General features: G+C 50.9%; 1 protein-coding gene across 1 annotated transcript in view; it reads right to left on the reverse strand.

The window, feature by feature from the left end:
* Positions 1-29: 29 nt before the first annotated feature.
* Positions 30-19,529, reverse strand: part of SMARCC2 (SWI/SNF related, matrix associated, actin dependent regulator of chromatin subfamily c member 2) — a 20,130-nt gene continuing 630 nt past the window's right edge. The window contains exons 2-30 of the mRNA XM_019796131.2: positions 17,797-17,952; positions 16,721-16,806; positions 16,188-16,269; positions 15,971-16,063; positions 15,300-15,369; positions 15,006-15,075; positions 14,223-14,298; positions 13,649-13,780; positions 13,428-13,543; positions 12,938-13,062; positions 11,784-11,843; positions 11,625-11,662; positions 11,206-11,336; positions 10,843-10,914; positions 8,536-8,649; positions 7,936-8,089; positions 7,157-7,249; positions 6,805-6,924; positions 6,651-6,713; positions 6,049-6,307; positions 5,652-5,813; positions 5,309-5,373; positions 5,005-5,140; positions 4,757-4,923; positions 4,219-4,353; positions 2,669-3,050; positions 2,279-2,362; positions 1,934-1,999; positions 30-1,409 (exon numbers count right to left, since the gene is read on the reverse strand). Of these exons, the coding sequence (XP_019651690.1) occupies positions 1,333-1,409; positions 1,934-1,999; positions 2,279-2,362; positions 2,669-3,050; positions 4,219-4,353; positions 4,757-4,923; positions 5,005-5,140; positions 5,309-5,373; positions 5,652-5,813; positions 6,049-6,307; positions 6,651-6,713; positions 6,805-6,924; positions 7,157-7,249; positions 7,936-8,089; positions 8,536-8,649; positions 10,843-10,914; positions 11,206-11,336; positions 11,625-11,662; positions 11,784-11,843; positions 12,938-13,062; positions 13,428-13,543; positions 13,649-13,780; positions 14,223-14,298; positions 15,006-15,075; positions 15,300-15,369; positions 15,971-16,063; positions 16,188-16,269; positions 16,721-16,806; positions 17,797-17,952 (3,384 nt within the window). The 3' untranslated portion in view covers positions 30-1,332. The remainder of the gene's footprint in view (positions 1,410-1,933; positions 2,000-2,278; positions 2,363-2,668; positions 3,051-4,218; positions 4,354-4,756; positions 4,924-5,004; positions 5,141-5,308; positions 5,374-5,651; positions 5,814-6,048; positions 6,308-6,650; positions 6,714-6,804; positions 6,925-7,156; positions 7,250-7,935; positions 8,090-8,535; positions 8,650-10,842; positions 10,915-11,205; positions 11,337-11,624; positions 11,663-11,783; positions 11,844-12,937; positions 13,063-13,427; positions 13,544-13,648; positions 13,781-14,222; positions 14,299-15,005; positions 15,076-15,299; positions 15,370-15,970; positions 16,064-16,187; positions 16,270-16,720; positions 16,807-17,796; positions 17,953-19,529) is intronic.

Consider the following 19,529-nt stretch of genomic DNA (forward strand, 5'->3'; position numbering starts at 1 on the left):
ACACAGAAGGCATTCACAAGATGGAACTGAAAGCAAATTAATTTATAAAAAAAAAAAAAAAAAAAGAAGAAAAAAAAAATTTACAGAAAACTTTTTTGAACAGAAGAAAGGTGCCAAGACGCAGAGGAAGAGAAACACGGGGACGTGAGGAAAAAAGGCCTGGTGGGAGGGACCAGGAAGAACTGGTGGAGAGCCCGGAGTCCCGTCTGCCTTCACGTCAAGGATGAAGAAGGGAGGAAAGGTGGTAGGGGAGGCAGTGGAATCCAGGGAGCAGAGCCAAGCTGTAAGCTGGGGGTAGGCACTACCCTGGGTCGGGTACCCCTCCTCCACTGTTGCCAAATCCCAGGGAACCCCTAGCTACCAGTCAAGGTTCTGATGGTCTTGGTGGAAGAGGTTAGAGGGGTGACCCACCAAGTCATAAGAAGGAGGTGCTTAAGTGCTTTTTGAAAAATTCAGGTTTTTACAACTCCCCATCCTCTCTAGCTCCCCTCTCCATGTCTTCTAGGAGCCGAGTGACAGGGCCCAGGGAGGAGGAACAGTGCCCTTTTGTCCTCTATTACCTACCACAGGAATCCCCAAAATGTGTTTCCCCACCAAATACACATACGCTGACATCAACTACACAGGTGACTTTTAAAAACACAAAACCGACATTCAGGGGGCAAGGGGTCATGGGCTGAGCTGGGGTGGCCTAAAACAGCAACACTGAGGAGGCAGCAAGAGAGATTAGTAGGAATAAACTGGGGATGGGGTGGCTGAGGGGGTTTGGGAGTCAATTCAGTCACTAACGAGGGGCTGGAGGAGACAGATTCTGCACCCTATTCTATCCCCAGAGCTCTCCCAGAACCTTAATTCCCCTTTCCTGTCACTTCCCTCCTCCAAAAAATGTAAAAGTTGGATTTTTTTTTTTAAGTGGGTGGAGGGAGCTCCAATGTGGCTTTTTTATCTCTCTCTACTTCCTTTGAAGGGCTTCGTTTGTTTTGTTTTTTCATCCATAAAAAATGCAGTAGTTTTGAGGGAGTGCACCCTTAAAAGTGGTTAATTAGAACCTTGTATAAACCTTTCCCCAGCCCCTTCTTTGAGGGCAGCATCCCCATCCTATCCTCTCTCCCCGACATTAGAAACATCTTTTAAACAGAAGTCCTTGAATAATCCGATATAAAAGTGCATGTCTCTGACAGGCACGGTGGGGGCTTTGCAGGGGCAGGAGGAGCTTTCCTTACGTAGTGATGAACTCTCCAGGCTGGGGAGGGGTCCCAGTGGTGGGGAGAGGGCTGTTCCTGGAACCTTGATCTCCATAGGGGTGAGGGAGAGAGATGTCTGGCTGGCTCCTCACTGTGGAGGTGGCACAGGGGTAACTGTGCCTGGGCTCGGGGCCGTGGGGTCTGGAGGCAGGGGGGTACCTGGGTCTGTGGAGAAAAGGAAGAGGAATCAGCCAGGGTGAGCAGGACAGGGATCCAGACCCAGGCCACCACAGACACACAGAACTGGGCATGGCATGCAATGGGTGAGTAGGTGACTGAGGTAGCCTTTCCCCAACGCCCTCTCCCACCTCACGCTGGGAAAACTGAACCACCCCAAATCTTCCTGCCCCCAAGGGAACTCTCTAAACGGGGCATCTGAACGTGATGGGAGCAAGCAAAGGGGGTGCCAATCATCATGCAAACAGGTAGCTGTTTTTCAAGTTTACAACTGAGATGCTGTGCCTTAGGACTCCTCCGTGACCCACCAGTGAAAGGCCCCAACGTCATCCCAGGGGTGGCAGCTGCCAGGGTGGGGAATGGTGGAGGACAGCCAGAGAGGCCCTTCCCCCTGTGTTCTCATCAAGAGGGATTATGGAAGTTCTAGGACCTAGGCCCTTCCCCTACCTGCCCCCCAGCCCTCCACGTGGACCCCTCTCCCTCACCCTTCTCCCCTCCAGGACCCTTCTCACCTGGCAGTGGGCTGGCACTGGGCAGGAGGTTGCCCTGAACAGCTGCCACAATGGCAGGGCTCTGGGCTGCGGCGGATCCGAGCCCCGGCCCGAGAGGCAAGGAAGATGGCATGGTGGTGGTCGCCGGCAGGTTAGGATGGAGAGGGTTCGCCATGGACACAGGCAGGTTAGGTGGGGGGAGAGTGCCCGGGGCAAACGGGAGATGGTGGTGATGCCCATGCAGGTTAGGAGGAGGGGGCAGGTTAATACTGATGGAATCAGCTAGACTACCGAATGGGATGATGGATGGAGCGGGAGGAGGAGGAGGAGGCGGCATGCCAAAAGGCAAACCCAAAGGAGCATTACCCGCCACGCCTGGGTGCCCGCTGCCTGGCACTGCCCCTGGCATCATTGCGGGAGGAGTTTGTTGGTTGGGGAACGGTGAGGGGCCTGGGAACAAAGAGGAGAGACCAAGAAGGTTAGAGGCAGACCATCTCCCTGACCAACTCACTGTCATACAGAGGGCCATCTAGCCACTCCTCCGCACCACTTTTCCTGACACGAGACTAAGTGCTGAATCCTTGGAACAAAACCTCAACCATCTGGGTGTGGGGAGGGAGCCCTGCTAGCTCAGGGATGTCACAGAGGTGAGCCCCGCTCTAGAACCTTCTGGTCCCGTCCTGTATCCCTTCTGAGGGGGAATTGGACCGTTCACCCAGAGCCCCCTGGGCAAGAGTTCCAGAAACCATCACTCACCATGGGGTCCAGGGGGGGGTACCCCTGGTGGGACTGCCCCAGGCTGGGGCGCTCCAGCTGGCTGCTGCTGCTGCGGCCCCGCGGCTGACCCCGCCTGCCCTATCTGTTCAGAGGGGCCCAAGCTTCCAGGGGGAGCCCCACCGCCAGCAGGGGCAGGGGCCACAGAGGCCGGAGCCATAGCCAGGCTGTGAACCGTGGGCGGCCCGGCGGCACCCGCAGGTGGGACAGGCTGGGAGCCTGGGGGCAGGGCTGGCGGAGGCTGCTGCTGCTGTTGGTGCATTTGCTGGAAGTGCTGCTGCCGGGCCCTCATCTCCGCATACTTCAGCTGCTCCATGTGGAAGGCTTGTCTGTCGGCCAGGAGCTGCTGCCTCTGATACTCCAGCTGCCAGTGCCAAGTGAGGACCATTACCCGTCACCCCTGTGCACGAGGCCCTGCCCCCTGCGCTGCCCTCCGCCACACCCTGCCTCTCGTTCTGGCAGCTCCCCACACCAAACGTGAACCCTGCGCTTGGGTTTCCCAGCCCCTGCCCTGTCCTCCCCTCCATGGCTGCCACCACCGAGTCTTCGGGCTGCCCGCATGCTCGCTGCAACGGATTCATCCAGTGGGAGCCCTCACTCACTTCCGCTCCGAAGCTCTGAATCTGTCATTCTTTCCTTTTCTTTTTTTTTTCAAGACTTTATTTGACAAAGTGAGAGAGAGAAAGAGAGCACAAGCAGGGGGAGCGGCAGGCAGAGGGAGAGGCAGAAGCAGGCTCCCCGCCAAGCAGGGAGCCCAACGTGGGTCTCGATCCCAGGATTCTGAGATCATGACCTGAGCCAAAGGCAGACGTTTAACTGACTGAGCCACCCAGGTGCCCCTGTCATTATTTTCATTTGGAAAAATGCTTCCAGTTCCTCTTGTCAGCTCATGTTCTTTCCTTCCCTCAAAACTGGCTAAACACTCACGATTCTTAGGAAGCCATCCCAGATCAACTCTTTCGCCTCTGAGCTTTGCCTTTATTTCATTATCTCTCAGGACTTTTAACCTGAATTTGTCAGATACTTTAAGCATTCACTCTTTTTGATGCCTCCGTACTGAATATTGGATGTCTTCAATTAAACCTAGGTTCTGTTAGGATCCCTGTCTTATATTTCTTTTTATATCATCTCAAAAACAAAACTGTTCAATACCTAGCCCATCCCATCTCCTTTCCAAGTTCACCTCCTGGATCTGAAGCCCCTTCCCTCTCATCATCCATTAAACCTGCTTGATGGCTCAACAAATATTTATTTACTGAGAGTCTACAATGTGTCAAACACTGGTCAAGGACCTGGACGTGAGGCAATGAAAAAACCGACTAGACTCTCTGCCCCTGATGCCAACACTCTGGGGGACCTCGGGCTGCAGGCTCTGCCTGTGGGCCACTTGTCCTCAACGGCCGGGGGCGAGCTCCTCCTGCCCCTCCGCTGTGAAGCCCTGTCACTCTTCAGGCTTCCTCCACTGCTGCTCCTCCCAGCTCAGTGTCAAGGTGTGGGCCCGGGCTCCACTGCCCCCAGGGGATGCTACTCACTGCCTCTCGCTCCCGGTCCATGATCGTCTCCAACTCTTCAAAGTGCCGGAGTTTGATCTCCAGCTTCTTCATCTGGGTCTCCACCAGCAGGGCCACCAGCGATTTGATCTTCCTCTCCTCCACGGCGGCCAGGTGCTAGGGAAGGCGGGGAAGGTGGCACGTGAGCGAGAGGGCCCACCGGAGGCGGGCCAGGGACAAAGCGGTAGGGCGGTAGGGCGCAGGCTGACAGGTTTTAAGAAAGAACTTGCTATGGTCACAACCCCCAGAGTAGCAAAGGCTTCATATTCTTAAAAGAACGTGAAAAAAAAGAGAGAGTGGCAAAAGATGAGACAAGGTCAAATAATGAGAGGATAAAAACAGGCCTAATGGTAACAAGCTTTGAAGAGCCTAGAGATGACCACCTCTCCCTCTCAGGTCAAACTGAGAAGGAAACGGCCAGCATTATGTAAGTGAGCGTGGAAGCAGTTCCACAGGGGCAGTGAGATCAGAGAAGGGGGCAGCGCCTTCCCTGGGGGTCTCCTGGGACCCCGGCCCTCACCTTGGCCTTCACGGCGGCAGCGGCCAGGGCGGCAGCGGCGGCGGTGGAGAGATTGCCCTCACCGATGTCGCGCTCCACCTTCGTCTTCCTCTCCCCCTCCGACTCTACCACGTCCTTCAGCACTTCCTCTTGCCCTTCCTTTGGCTCCTTCTCCTTGTCCGGGTCAACTGGGCCAGGAAGAAGGTGGGGTCAGGCCTGCCGCCCACTTCTCTCCCCTGGACATCCAACCACCACGCTGGGAGGCTCACCTATGGGGTCCCCGTCGCTCTTCTCTGACTCCTTCTCGCTGTCACCTTGTTTCCCTCTCTCTTCATCCTTCTTGGGGACCTCGCTGGTCTTCTCCTTTGTTTCTTCTTCGGCAGCCCCAACTCCTTCTCGGGGTTCCTGGAATGCCAGTAAAAGAAAAGTAGACAGCGTCAGGGCAGCTGGTCCTCACACAAAGGGCCAGACTGGGAAGTGAACTTCCACATCTTCCGTCGGAGGTACCATGACTCCCCTCCCCAAGGGCCACTGGCGCCTCCACCCTCCCGGCCCAGCCCATTCCCGCTATACCTTAGGCTCCTTCTTCTCCTCCGCAGCCTGGCCCTCCGGTCGTGCCTCGTCTGTTCCGCTCTCCTCTGGGCCCCGAGAGGGGGGAGAGAATGGGAAATGCCTGATACACAGTCTGTCTCTGTAACGCTTTTCCAAAAGCTCGATCTCCCAGCCAAAACCTTAGTGAGAGCACGGGCAGGGGCCGCAGTCCCTAAGGTGGAGCCCGGGGAAAAGAACACCCCTACTAGTTCTCCCCATTCGTCTTGTGCTCTGAGGACACGGCTAGGCAGGGATGGCACGGGGGGCACCGGGCGGCTGCGGCTCTTGGTGAAAGTGGAGGAGTCTGACACCTGGCAGCCCTTACCGATCCGCTCGGGCTCGTCAGACGTGGTTCCCGCAATACCGCTGCTCTCTAGACCGAAGGCTGGGTCGGCCTTGCCCGTCACTTTGGCGGCCTCCTCCACTTTCCGAACGTGGGCCTCCACCAAGGCTGTGGGCACTTCTTCCTTCATTTTGGAGAACTCTTCTGCAAGATCCAGAGAGGACAAGGCTGGGGGCAGGGGCGGGCAGGCCGTGTTGGCTGTCCCTGCGAAAGCTGCCTCACAAGCCCATCTCTTCATCTAGACCAGCGTGGAGCTAGACCGGGGCCTGAGCTGACGCCAGCGGCAGACAGTGCCAGTAGGGCAGCCAAACTTGAGGGCCTTTCAAGGTCTGAGTAACCAGCCTTTCAAACCAAAGAGGCCAGGACCCCTCCACATTACCTAGGGCCGACTTCGCAGCAGCAGAGGCGACTCGAGGATCGACGACAGAGGCCAGGAAGGCAACAGTGCTCATAACAGGGTTGCCTGACTGACTGAAGGGGATAGGTTGGTAGGCCAGGGGGCCCAGGGAGGCCTCTGAGTCCTCCAGGTACGGGTCTTCAATGGGAAGACGAAGAAAATGCAAGATGCACTCATCCTGCGTGCGGCTTCCCACGTGCTCTGACACTTTGTTCCAGTCATCTTTGTACATTTCCAGTGCCTGGTGGTAGTGGTGGAGACACAACTTCCTTACTTAGCCACTTTCCTTGAAGGTCAACTCCCCCCATCCTACTAAGGGCAGCGGGCTTCAAAGCTCTCTGTGTTGTGGTATTTGTGGATTCTGCTGGGTCCCAGGGGAATCTCCAAGTAGCACTACGAGAGGATATGGAGTTAATGAAATGGCCCAAACGCCTGGCCTGGAGCTGTTCCCTGGGGCAGGTGTGGCAGGCATCAGGGAAGAGAAAGACCGGGGACAAGATCACGCTCTGCCCACTCACGAGTGTGCCTGGCACCCTGGCCACTTCCGTTTTCATAGAAAACTCTCCTTTCCTTGCCCCAATTACCTCCAGGAGCAGCAGGGTCTCCTGTTCCGTCCACTCTCGAGTGGCACTGGCCGCAGCTTTACTCTGCAGGAGAAAGAGGTGGGTCAGAGAGAGGAGCCTGTGACTGCGGAAGGACGGAGGTGCTCCCCGCCTGGAGTCAGCCCCACCTCCATACCTTGGAGGGGACGTTCTTCTTTGTGTACATGTCTGTGCGCAGCCCAAAGTTCTGCATGTCTGTCGGTTTCTCTTTGCCTTTGTCAGGGAAGTTGAGCATTTGCTGGGAAGCAGAGGTCTGCTATTTGTGGAGGGGAAAGCAAGAGGTGAGGACAAGTGACCACGGGAGCCAGGGGCGGACAGAGAGAGAAAACAGACAGAAGGAGCTTCCTTCCCAAAGCCAGGGACACCCCTGGGTGGGACTTCCTCCCTCACTGCTGTAGCTCCTCTGCTCTCACGTCTCTTCTTCCCGGGCAGGGGCCCCCCAATAAAGGGGCAAATAAGAAGCCCAGCGGGGTCTACACCCCACCTACCAGCTCTGGCTTGCCCTTAGCCGTCTCTGGCACCAGGTCATCCAGCTCTTTGCCCTTTCGCCCAGCCTTGGTATCAGCATCAACCTGGCGGCCCTGGGGGACAGAGCTTGGCGTCATGGAGGCTGGGCGGCAAATGACCAGGCCAAGGCCCTGGAGGCCTCAAGACCAAATGCTGGGCGGCCCGCAAGCTCTGGGGGCACTCATGCCACTGTTCCGTGTTCCCTTAATGATTAATTAGATCTGTAGTTGGCATGATCCCCATTTGTATTCACATATAACTTTATAGGTTCCCTCAGGAGCTGGACTATTAGGTTCTAATCTTAGATTTGGTACTCTGTGACCCTGGGCAAGCCACGTAATCTGTCTCCTCTTAATTTTTGTAATGTATGGAATGGAAGTGGAAAAAAACGGAAGTGATAATAATTATGAAGCAAAAATGAAAAAAAAAATGTTGGAAATACGACAAAGTTAAAAAATTTCATGCAACTTAATTTTCAGCCATTTTTCTCTAACTGCTCCACGCCCTACACTGGCCTGTCTGCTCCTCGAGGACAAGGAGCATCTCTTCTCCCTCAGCAAGTCCTCGCAGTCTTAGGTACAGAGGCTGAGAGAGGGCGCTAAACATACGGGGCTGACTCCTGCGGCCCTTTGCATCTCACGGAAAAGGAAGAAGCCTCAACACACTCCTGAACCATTACCCTAAAAACCAGAAAAAGAAAAGTCCAAAGAAGCCCAGTGTTTCCCAGCCGCCCCCCTGCCCCCACAGCCCCTCACCCTACCTGCGGGGTCTTAGGCTGCAGAGGCACCAGCCCTGATGGCGTGTCTGCCAAGACATGGAAGTGAGAGGTGGGCGGAGGCCCCATCGGGGTTGGTCGACTCTCCGCATCCACCTGGTAGTTAATAAGACCCCACTGCTCTAGGAAGGCATGGACCCTGGCAGGAGAGAGGAGGAGAAAGGGTCACATGGGGCCACCAGAACGGGGCAGAGGTGGGGGCATGAAGCTCCCTTTCCCTAGCCCTCTTCTCTGCCCCTTCTACTCCCTGGCCAATCCCTAAATGCCAGGGACACCCAGGCCTCCGTCTCCAGCCAGGGCCTCTCTCCATATCCACCCACCTAGGCAACATCTCTTCCTCGAGAGCCAGGCAGATTGAACCAGGATGCTTCAACTACACATGCACGCCTTCTTTCTTCCACACGCCAGAGGACACCACTGCCATTCCCTCAAGTCACACACATGCCCTGAACCGTGCCTTTCTCTAGAGGCGTTTTTTTTTCCTGCTTGTTCCCCTAGAATCTTTGCTGACAGCTCTCCTTCTGCCAAGAGACATCTGTGGGCAGACATCCTTATGCAGCCCCCTCCCCTCAGCTGCAGACCCACCTCATGATGGCACAGACATCACCGGCCAGATTCCTGCGGCAGGCAGTGGAGGTGAGGTACTCTTGGGGGTTCAGCCGGTACGTGTCAATCATGAAGTTTCGATAAGCCAGGTAGCTTAGGAGAGAGAGTGAGAGATGCATGAGAGGAAGAAAAATAAGTCTGCTGAGGACTGAGGGGTAGGGAAAGTGATACAAGAGCTCATGGCTGCTCCTGTGTGACGGAGAACAGAGCGGGTCGTCTGCCTCAGTAAACACTGTGGATCCACTCCATGCCAGATGCAAGCGGTTCAGCCACTGGCACGTTTTCCTTGATGGCGGTTGTTTAGTTTAAGCGAATCATTTCTCTGGCTGTACTTGGGGAAGTTTCATCGAACTTTTGAACAAGCGATCAAAATGCAAGAAAAGGTGCCCTTATTTCCAAAGGCAGACGTTAAGGGGAAGTCTTTATCCATGCATCCAACTAGTCAGCATGGCGTGCTATAAAGAATTATGTTTTCGTTTTTTAAGTAAGCCCCACACTGGGTGCGGAGCTCACTGAAAAAAAAAAATATATATATATGTATATATACACATATATACACAAATATATTTTTGTATTTATTTACCTATATTTTTTATTAAAGAGAGCATGCGCAGGGAAGGGGCAGAGGGAGAGAATCTTTTTAAGATTTATTTGAGAGAGAGAGAGAAAGTGTGAGTGGGGGGAGGGGCAGAGGGAGAGAATCTCAAGCAGACTCCCCACTGAGTGTGGAGCCCAATGCGGGGCTTGATCCCACAACCTATGAAGTCATGACCTGAGCTGAAATCACTAGTCGGATGCTCAACCGACTGAGCCATCCAGGTGCCCCAACGGAGAGAGAGAATCTTAAGCAGACTCCACTGGATGCCGGGCTCGATCTCATGACCCTGACATCATGACCTGAGCCAAAATCAAAAGTCAGAGTCTTAACTGACTGAACCACCCAAGCGCCCCTACAATATATATTTTGAAGGTGGGAAGATCTAAATTTAAGTCCCAGTTCTACCATGATGGCCTTGGGCAGCTACTTAAATTTTTTGAACCACAGTCTCCTAATCTGTAAAGTGGAGTGTCTGCTAAGGAATAGAAAGATCTGTAAAGATCTAGTACAGTGCCAGGCACATTTCAGCGGCTCAGCAAACGGTAGCTACTGGGTGGTATAGCATAAAGTCTGAGAACATGAGCCAGTCTAAAGGATTCAGATCCTGATTCTTCTACTCACTGGCTGTGTGACCTTAATCAAGTGACTTAACCTCTCTGTATCTCAGTTTCCTAATCAGAAAACTGGAGAGGATAATAAGACCTACCTCTAAAGCTGATATGAAGATTAGTCAATGCCTGTAAGACACTTAGGATAGTGCCTGGGAAATAGCACGCTTTCAGTAAGTGCACGCAATTATCACTATTTACTATCTTACACCAAGAGAACAGAGTGCAGAACAATTCTAGATCCAGCCCTGCCTACAGACTATGTTGAACTCCTGTCACCAGGTCGTAAGTCCCTTTTCCTCTGGAGAGAGCAAGTTTCTTCATATAAACTGCATTCCCCAGAAAGAAGAGGAGTGAACCATACCAGGTTACAGGGAAAGAAACATGGTGGGAGGGCAAGATGGCCCTAGAGAGGGGAAGCTGAGGAACAGCTGGGAAGCAAGCTCATTCAGTTCTCAGGGAGATCAACACTTTCTCACCTTCTCATTATGACATTCATCCTGGAGCATCCCTAACCACAGAAGATTGCCAAGACTCATTCAAAGCCAAACAGGTTTGGCTTGAGGCAACACCTTGATGAAGACTTCCAAGCCCAAAGCCTGTACTTTACACAACTCCTCTCTCCAGAGAGACTTCTCCAGCCCTTAATTTAGAGTCTTGGATTTCATAGTTCCTCCTCTTGTTTTTCTATTAAAACCTACTCTCAGGGACCAGCAGGGTCATTTGCATTCTAGTCGAAGCTATTATGTATGCTAGGGACATCTGCATTTTAGATATCTTAGTAATTATGGATTGGAAGGCTCTAGACTCTATTCAAAGAAATGGAGGCATCAGAGCGGGTACCCGTTTTGAAGACCATGCTTAATCCTGCCCCCAGGCAAATCCTAGAGAGCGTGCTACTGTGGCCGCAGTGCTGGGCTGGGGCTGTCTGTGGGCTGAGATCATGTCTTTGTTAAGAGTTGCCCAGTGCCTGGCTTGCAGAAGAGCTCAAGAAACATTTGCTAAATGGAATATCGCTGGACGGGAAGCGTGATCAGGGACAGGAGGGAGAAAGAGAGTCGTGAGCTGAGATCTCCTTACATTTCTGGAGTCTTGGACTTGTTCTTGCCGTTAAAGAACTCGGGGAGAGCCCTCCGCTCAATGGCATGAACACTGCAAGAGAAGATGGAATAGATTCAGAAGGCATTGGTGGAGGGATGGAAGCCTCAGAAGGAAAAGCCTAGAAGGGAGGGAGGGAGAACACAGCAGTTCTCTCTTCCCTGGGGAGAACTTCCCCCAGGGCAGTAAGGTTCAAAAATACTAGGAGCTCCCCTAAAACCGAAGTGTTCCCCAGTCTACCCGGCTGATGAAGAAATAACTTGTTTGGAGACAGGAAGAGGAACAACACGATGGCCCCTGGTGGCAGGGAAATAGAGAAGCGGTGAGCAGTTGGCGCCACAATACCTATTATAGTCAAACCAGGCGGCATAGCTGGGAATGATGATGTGGTGGGTCTGTTCAGTCACGTTGTCCTCATGTAGGTCCGGATTCTTCGTCTGCTCCCCTTTGTTTCCCGTACTGTTTTCATCCTCATCCTACAGGTATGGAGGCTGCTGGACACTCAGCATTTTCATTTTGCCCCCCAGCAACCCTCTGTTTCTCCCACGCCCCAGGAAAGTGCGCACTAAGGATGGGTATGAGAATGAACAGTTATAGGCCCCAGAACTTGGAAAGGGTCAGAGTTTTGAGTTTTGAACAACAGCTAGAACTAGTCTAAGGTGGGAAAACTCCAGGCAGTGGTAAGTTCTGGGCAGAAGGAACTTTATCAGCACAACTCAGAATCCCATAGAGAGGTAGAAAGGGCCTCTTTAAATTGGCTCCACCTTGCCCGTGGTCTCCATGCTTTCGTCCTCCTGTTCATCTGAAAGATAGAGACGGCAAAAGAGGAGGTTGGAGCCTCCAGAGGGGCAGCAGAATCCCACTCTCTGAAAAGCCCCGGCAGGCTAGGGGAGGCTGGCAGCCGAGATTCCTCTCCTCCTTACCCAGGTCAGTCATGGTGCCTCCTTTGACTGGGGCTGACTCTGAATCCTTCTTAGTGTTGACTGCCAGGAGAGAGAGTCATTCTATCAGACAGGTTCTGTCCAAACCGAGCCCTTACCTCTCCACCATTAACAATTCTGGAGATCTCATTTCCCCCCAAAACTTTTCCCATCGGATCACAAAAGGTGGTAATTCCCTCCGGGCACAGTCATTCTAGGCCTATGAAACTCACTTGCCACTTTCCCTCCTTCCCCCGCCAAAAATTCACTTCACTTTTTTCCTATAAAGAAGCATCTTCTACTCTAGGGGCACTCATGAGGCATTCCTGTCTTTGACAGGCCCCTCTTAGCTCCATCCGTGTGTCTGTGAGTTCTTACTGGACCGAGACAGAGTCTGACCAAATCACTCTGTACAGGCGTGGTTGGAGCTTCAACGTTTTCTAAAGCAGAGGGCTTCCCTTACTGAATCCGTACACAACAGCTCAGGAGAAAACACGAATACAGAAGAGAGCTGCCGGGCTCTCTGCTGTGATTGACAAGGGGATGGAAGCCAGCATTGCTCTCTCTCCGTGGCCCCCCTCCCCCACCGCAAAGTGCACTCCTGCAGATGTGCAGCTCGTCTACGGAATACAGATCATAGTCCACCTTTGCAACTGTACCACTCTCTAACACTGCGGAGCAACGGTCTCCCAAGTGGGGTCCTCACATAGGATGTAAGAGATGGTCCACCGGAATACAGGCAGGGAATCGTAGAACTTCTCTTTACACTTGTTTTTTCATCTTATCCTTTACATTTTCCCACTTTTAGGTAATGTTTGCGTGTGCTTTATAATGTTCCTGAAGTAATGGTACAGCAGTACGTATCTCTAACTTGTGCTTAAATACCATACTGATGGGGGTACGTGATCTAAAGCAGTCTGGAGACAACCCCTGACAGGTGCGAGGCGCAGTCCACAACTCCGATATGGATAAGGTCAGAGGACTGTCTGTGGTGATGAAAAATAACCAGAGGAGTGTCTGGATAAGGTCAGAGGACTGTCCGTGGTGATGAAAAATAACCAGCTAAACTAAAGGGAAAGATCCTCCAGACCCGGAGCTGGGCGGGGGAACTACATCCTGACAGAAGGTAGGTCCCCAGAGCTCGGTGTGGCCCATACCTGTTTTAGGCAACGTCACCTCCTCTACGTTGGGGACTGGTGAAGGCTCATCCATGTCCTTTGTCAGATCTTCTTGCTCCTCCTCTCTGTGGCCACGCTTTGACTTGGTGTAAGGTGTTGAGGGACTAGGAAGGAAAGGGAGTGAAAGATAAGCCAGTCATCCTTGGAGAAGTTGAGATTCAAGGGCAGCGAAGCAAGAGAGCATCCCAAAGGTGGAGCTGAGCATACAGAGAACCCAAACACGACAGAGTACTGGGAAGCGCAAAGGCTTTCACTTGAAGATTTAGCTCTCTCCGAGTTCACCCATGGCTGCAACTAGAACTAACAACCGGGCAGCTAGAGAAGACCTCATCCTCCCTCTCGGACACCCACAGGAATACGGCCTATCCCGGTCAGGGCCGGGTGGTTATGGGAAGGAGTTTGCCCTTCCTTCCTTCAACATGGTGTGGAAAGAATGGCGAAGGTGGGGGCAGGGAAGGGGCTGGCATACCCTTTCTTAGCATTTTTCTTCTTAGCTTCTGGGGTTGGTGAAGGAGAGGGGGAGCGCTTCCTCTTCTTATAGTTCCCCCCTTTCTTGTCCCGTCGATCTGAATCTGGGCTGTTCACCTGCAGGTTGGAGAATGGGAGCGAATGTCAGCCAACAAGCCCCACTGAAGACTTATCCCAAGACTTAGGCTAAGGGATCAGTGAAGAAAGAAGAGGACTTTTCACCTCATCTGTCAGCGTCTTGGCTGAAATCTTCTTTCGGCGGGAGACGGGGCTTTTGTCATCATTTACCTCGTAGTCTTCCTCGTTCATCCATTCATTGAAAGTGTCTGTGTCCAGAATCCACTTTGCATGAACCTGAAGTACAAAGGCAGGCTGTGCTGGAGAGAAGCCTGAAAGCCACAGCTGTCAGGGCGCCCATAACGGAAAAGCCCAAGGACGCACGAGCCCGTGCTTCACCTCCAAAGAGTGGTCTGGTCCCAGTATTCATCTTTTCTTTAAAAATGATTTTATTTCTTTTCTTTTCTTTTTTTTAACACAAGCAGGGGGAGTGGGAGAGGGAGAAGAAGGCTTCCTGCTGAGCAGGGAGCCCAAGGTGGGGCTCGATCCCAGGACCCCACCATGACCTGAGCTGAGCCACCCAGGCACCCCCTAAAAAAGATTTTATTTCTAAGTAACATCTACACACAGCGTGGGGCTCGAACTTACAACCCCAAGGTCAAGAGTCACACGCTCTACCAACTGAGCCAGCCGGGCGCCCCAAGCATGCTTTCTGGGCTCGGGGACAAGAAATGCTCACCTTCCTAGGTTTCTCAGGAGTTGGGGCATCCTCCAGAGATGCTTCAATTTCACTGGCTGGGATCCACGTGTCGTAACTGCCATGGGAAATCGAGCGTGAAGCAGGATTGATAGGATGGGGTCATAGAAAAGTAAAGTGCCTTTTACCTTTTCCACTTTTACAAAATGTATAGGGTTGTTGGGTTCTTTTTTGGTATGACTGTTTTTCCAATTAATATTGGGATTCTTTCCATTATAAAGTAATAAAAACAACTCCAAAAATAAAAGAAAGAAAGAAAAGAATCACCCGACACAACTATTTGGTATTTATTTTTTCCTGGTAAATTTCTCCTGTACAATTTTGTTTTTACATAATTGCAATGTTACATGTTATTTTATAATCCTACTTTTTGCATTTAATATTTATCTACAAATTATCCATGTGATTTCTTTTTTTCTCATGTTATTTCTATCAGTTCGATGGCTGCATAGCAGTCCACTGAGTAGATATTCAAATTGCTGAAACATTTTCCCAGTAGATATTTAGAGTGTTTCTAACATTTATTTATCACAGATTATACTGGAATAACCATTTCACACATAAAGCCCCAATGTTTTTAGCCTAACCCTCATCGAATATGTCCAAACCTCTCCCATGATGGAAAATTCTCATAATAGAGAGGAGAACAAATTAACAGACCTAAAAATAACCCCAAAAGAGTGCCTGCTTGCTCTGCTAGATGTTCTAGGGCTTCTTCTCAGTCTGGCTCCTGTAGTTAAACCTGCCCCAGGACCCCGTCCTCACCTGTCAGGATAGTAGCCCCAGTGCAGAAGAACCTGCTTATCCCGCTTCATGACCGGTCGTACCCATTCCTCTGGGGATAGAGACAGAATAAGGAGAGAGATAAGCTAAAGGGATACACAGAAAATAACTGTATACAACTCGTGTTCCAGCCAGGGACCTGGAAATAGGAACATAAGGCAGTAGGAGGGCTCAAGGTTGAAAGGAGAGAGGAGGAGTCCAGGCACTGTGCGGGGGCTGAATAGTCCCCCACTCCTAGTCCAAGCACTGCAGAAGCCAGGACAACCCAGGTCTCACCTTCTTCCAGGTTCCCTGGGACAGGATACACAACATGAGAGGCATTGTTCTTATCTTCAGTGACTGTTCCCTGGATGGCATGAGGAAAAGCGGGTAAATACAGTCCCCTCTGAATTACTCATGGGTGCAAAAAGCCAAAATAAGATTTAACCACAGATCTGCCTTCCCAATCATATTTTGCCCAGAATGGTATTAAAGTTAGTTTGCGTTCTTCAAACACACACACCAGCAGAGAGGCAGAGGGAAATAGCTGGGATAGTGCTAATAATGAAGAAAAACTAAAGAACTAAAAGTTGCTGCAAATAATCCCCCGAATAGATAATCTGCACATGGGAAATGTGAAGCTGACTGTATGTCCTTAGCAATGGCATCTGTTTGTTATTATAGAGGTCCAGAGTAAAGGTTTCATTTCCCTGAAATCAGGCAATCTCTGGCTTTCCTCACCCCCAGGCCAATGCAGTCTCTAGGACAGAGATCCAACCTGTCAAGACTGGGAAATGGGAGGAGTGAACTGAGAAAGAGATGGTCAAGGCTTTAACTCTAGTCTTTTTCCAAGTAGGCAGAGCTGCCTTTGCAATAGAAAACTTGTCACCCAAAGGGCTGCTTATTGTACTGAAAACATCAGGAAGAGTCATGGAGTTTCCAAAATTTCTTCTGGCCCACCCACTCACCTGGTGTCTCTTGATAATGTCCTTTAATTTCCCTAGCAGTTTGGGTTCAATTTCTGGGCACAGAAAAATGTTAGGTCGAGACAGGCAGTTATTCTGTGGGAAGAAGAAATAGATAGGATGAGATCATGTGGAAGATGTGTTTTGGATGTTTTGGATTTTCACCGAGGGAAAGGAGATGAATGGGAGGCAGGGGTGGGGTGGGGTGCTTGACTATCACCTGCACCAAGGACTTCTCAATGGTCATGAACATTTCCACGTTGCGGTCCATGCGGGATGGATTCTGGAAATCGTAACGCCGCCTTGAGAAGAGGCAATAATCTAGTGAGTGGTGCAGACCGGGTCTGAAGATGAGGTTAGGGTATGTGACTTCGTAGCATGGGAAATCAGGAAGCTATCTTGCCCACAACTGTTGTCAAAATGGCCTGGGATCTGGGGTTCACTAATCTCAACTCCATGAATCACTTCTTACTTAGTCCAAAAGGACAAAGAAAAGCTTGAGATGCCAACCAAAGAATCCTCTTTCCTCTACGATACACACAGCACCACACACACACATGCTCATTCGCTCTTAGAGACTATTTTGGCTCTCTCAGCCACTCTTCTGACCCAGCAAGTCAGGCCTACTGACCTAGCAAAGTAAAAGACTCGCAAGAATGTCTACGTATGCTCTCCCACCCTGAGAAGGACCTAGGAAATCATAAAGGGGGAGTCCCCCTAAATGTAAGCAGCTTAGTGAAGAAGGCATCTCACCATCCCTGGTCACTCTTGAATTTGTAGGCAGCTGCAAGTATGTGGCACAGGGAGCCTCCTGCTTTGAAATCTAGGAAACATTTGATCTACAAAATTGAGACAGGAAAGAAGTATGTGAGAGTTACATTCTAAATTCTCTTATTGGCAATCCTTTCACAAAATCCCATGCTGAACTAACCTCTCTCTCAAAGCTGGAATTTTTTTTTTTTTTTTTTTTTTTTAAATTTTTTTTTTTTGAGGGGGGGAAAAAATTTTTTTTTTTTTTTTTTTNAGGAGAGGGAGAGAGAGTCTTAAGCAGACTCCTTGCTGAGCACGGAGCCTGATGCAGGGCTCGATCCCAAGACCCTGAGATCACAGCCTGAGCCAAAATCAAGAGTTGGAGGCTCAAACGACTTAGCCACTCAGGTGCCCCCAAAGTTGGAATTCCTTAACCCCTATGCAACGGTATCACTTGGTCCAGAAGAAGGGGGGGAGAAAGAAACCAGTATTCACAAAGCCCCACCTTGTGCCCTGTACTTACTGGGTTACCTCATCGACCACTACAGAAACCCTATAAGGTAGAGATATTAATCCCATCCAGAGATGAAGGAACAGACACTCAAAAGGCTTAAATGGCTTGCCTAAGATCACAGAGATACTAAGTGGCAGAGCTAGGATGTGAACACAAGCCTATGCAAAACCAAATCTCATACCCCTTTAACCGTGCTATGGGAGTTTCATATATGAGCTTAGACACTCTCAGATAACCTGTTGAATGAAATATTTTATTTTATTTATTTATTTTTATTTTTTAAAGATCTTCAGCAACCTCTACACCCAAAGTGGGGTTCGAACTTACAACCCCCAGATCAAGAATCACACGCTCCATGGACTCAGTCAGCCAGGTGGCCCTTGTTGCACAAAATATTACTAAGACAAAGGGAGTGGTAAATTGGGGACTAGGGCAAGCCAGTAATGCCCTAACCAGGAATGGGGGTAATAGGCAATTACCCAAATCTCAAAAGGTATGAAATTTACAAAAACCCCACGACTCCCTCTCCAGTTTGGAGGATTCATCCCCTTGCGTTTGCACTCACCGGCAGTTTAGTGAGCGGTGCGTTGCTGACATGTTTGCCAAAAACTTCTTCCTGAAATTGTAGCAACTGTACAACCAGGCTAGACAAGGACTTGTTGGTAGGTGGTTCAGCTTGTATATACTGGGGAAACAGAGGCAAAGGGAAGAAAAGTAGACCCTAGATAAACTGTCCACTATCTCCCTTATTTCTTCCTAGGGGGCTCTGGAAGCATCTGGGGTAGAAAAAATAGTGTCTTCTCCCATATGTCTAGTTTCTATAAAGAAAATGGCAGAAGGGAAGCCCTCTAAGCCCCTCACAGGAAGTTGAAATTCTGCTAACTCCCAACCGAGCCTGCCATCATTGGGTACTGGAGGCAAGTGGGGCTTCCTCCTCCTTCTCAGCTGTTCTCTGAAATTGGAGTTGTAGGACCCTGATTTCTAGCCAACAGCACTGAGGGCGGTAAAATTCTGAAGGGTAATTCCCCCTATAACGTAGCCTAATAAGAAAGGTGCGAAGAAGTGAGGCACGGCAAACAGACTGAGAGAGTGAGCTTGCGCATTCTGCTTCTGATAGCAACTGGGCACAAATGTCTTTGTAGGCTCTCCTAGATGGCAAGGACCAGCTACTACCCAGCCTGGTGAGAAAGAGCAAGAAAACATCCATGCTTTCTGAAGAAACTGTATCTGAGACAAGCAACCTGGGCCCTCTTACACATTTCCATGTTATGCTACCTAGTATCCTAGCCTCCTGTTCTAATTTAAATCTGAGCCAGGAGGCTAACTTTCTCTTTACCTTTTGACCCCTGTTTCCTCAACCCTAATCACAGAGAAAAGTGCTCCTCTCAGTGGGAGATGTGAAGAAAGCCTTGAAGGAAAAGGTAACGACAAAGAGCTAAGAACTGAAAGCTGAATTTGAAAGCTCACAGGCTGTCAATCCCCCCAGGGCCAGAGACTAAGCCCCTAGACTGATCTCCCTTCCAAAAGGTCAAAGGTGGAGGCCTGGGAACCAGAGCCTCACCCTGGGGTACAGGCAAACCACAGACCCAACAGCTGTTTGTCAGGGTTCTGACACTCAGAGAAACCTCCGAGATGGCCAGAACCAGGATCAGAGGGGTGTACTCCTCAGCCACCCATCACACTTCTGACAGGCTGCAAAGCTGGGCAGGAAGAACTGGGGAGCTAAAGGAAAGCCAGAAAGAGAACCTCTAACTGGGGGTAGTGAAAAGGAAGAGGCAAACCATCTCCACAGAAAAACCCCATGTATAGATAGATGTTCCTTTCAACCAGGCCTAAAGACAAAGACAACACCAGGAAGAGGTTTGATAGAAAAGTCAGGTAAGGCTTTTTGAACCCTTTGTTCACTACCTTATTATCTCCAGTTACGGGCTGGGGGGCTGGAGATATAAAGTGTGTCTTAGCCTCTGAACCCCAAACCAAAGGCAATGCAAGGCCAGGTGGACAGGTGACTTCACTGTGAAGCTGAGGAATGGTTAAGAGGTTGCTGCCCAGGAACTGCTATAACCTGGCCCCCAAGGGTTCTGTTGCCCCTCGGATGGAGGTGGGGGACGTGCGATAGAGACAGGTGGGGGGGGGTTTCTTCAGGCTGATGAGCAGCCAAGGGCCTGCTCTGTGGCTGTTTACCCTTCTGCTTTCATCATCTCCCGAACATACACAAAGCATTAGGGAGGCCTCAGCCCTGCCGGTACCTGGCTCGGTGGGGAGCTCTGGCGGGCGCCGTGGCGGGCACGCTGGGGG

Source organism: Ailuropoda melanoleuca, chromosome 15 (assembly GCF_002007445.2).
Source record: "Ailuropoda melanoleuca isolate Jingjing chromosome 15, ASM200744v2, whole genome shotgun sequence".
Taxonomy (NCBI): Eukaryota; Metazoa; Chordata; class Mammalia; order Carnivora; family Ursidae; genus Ailuropoda; species Ailuropoda melanoleuca.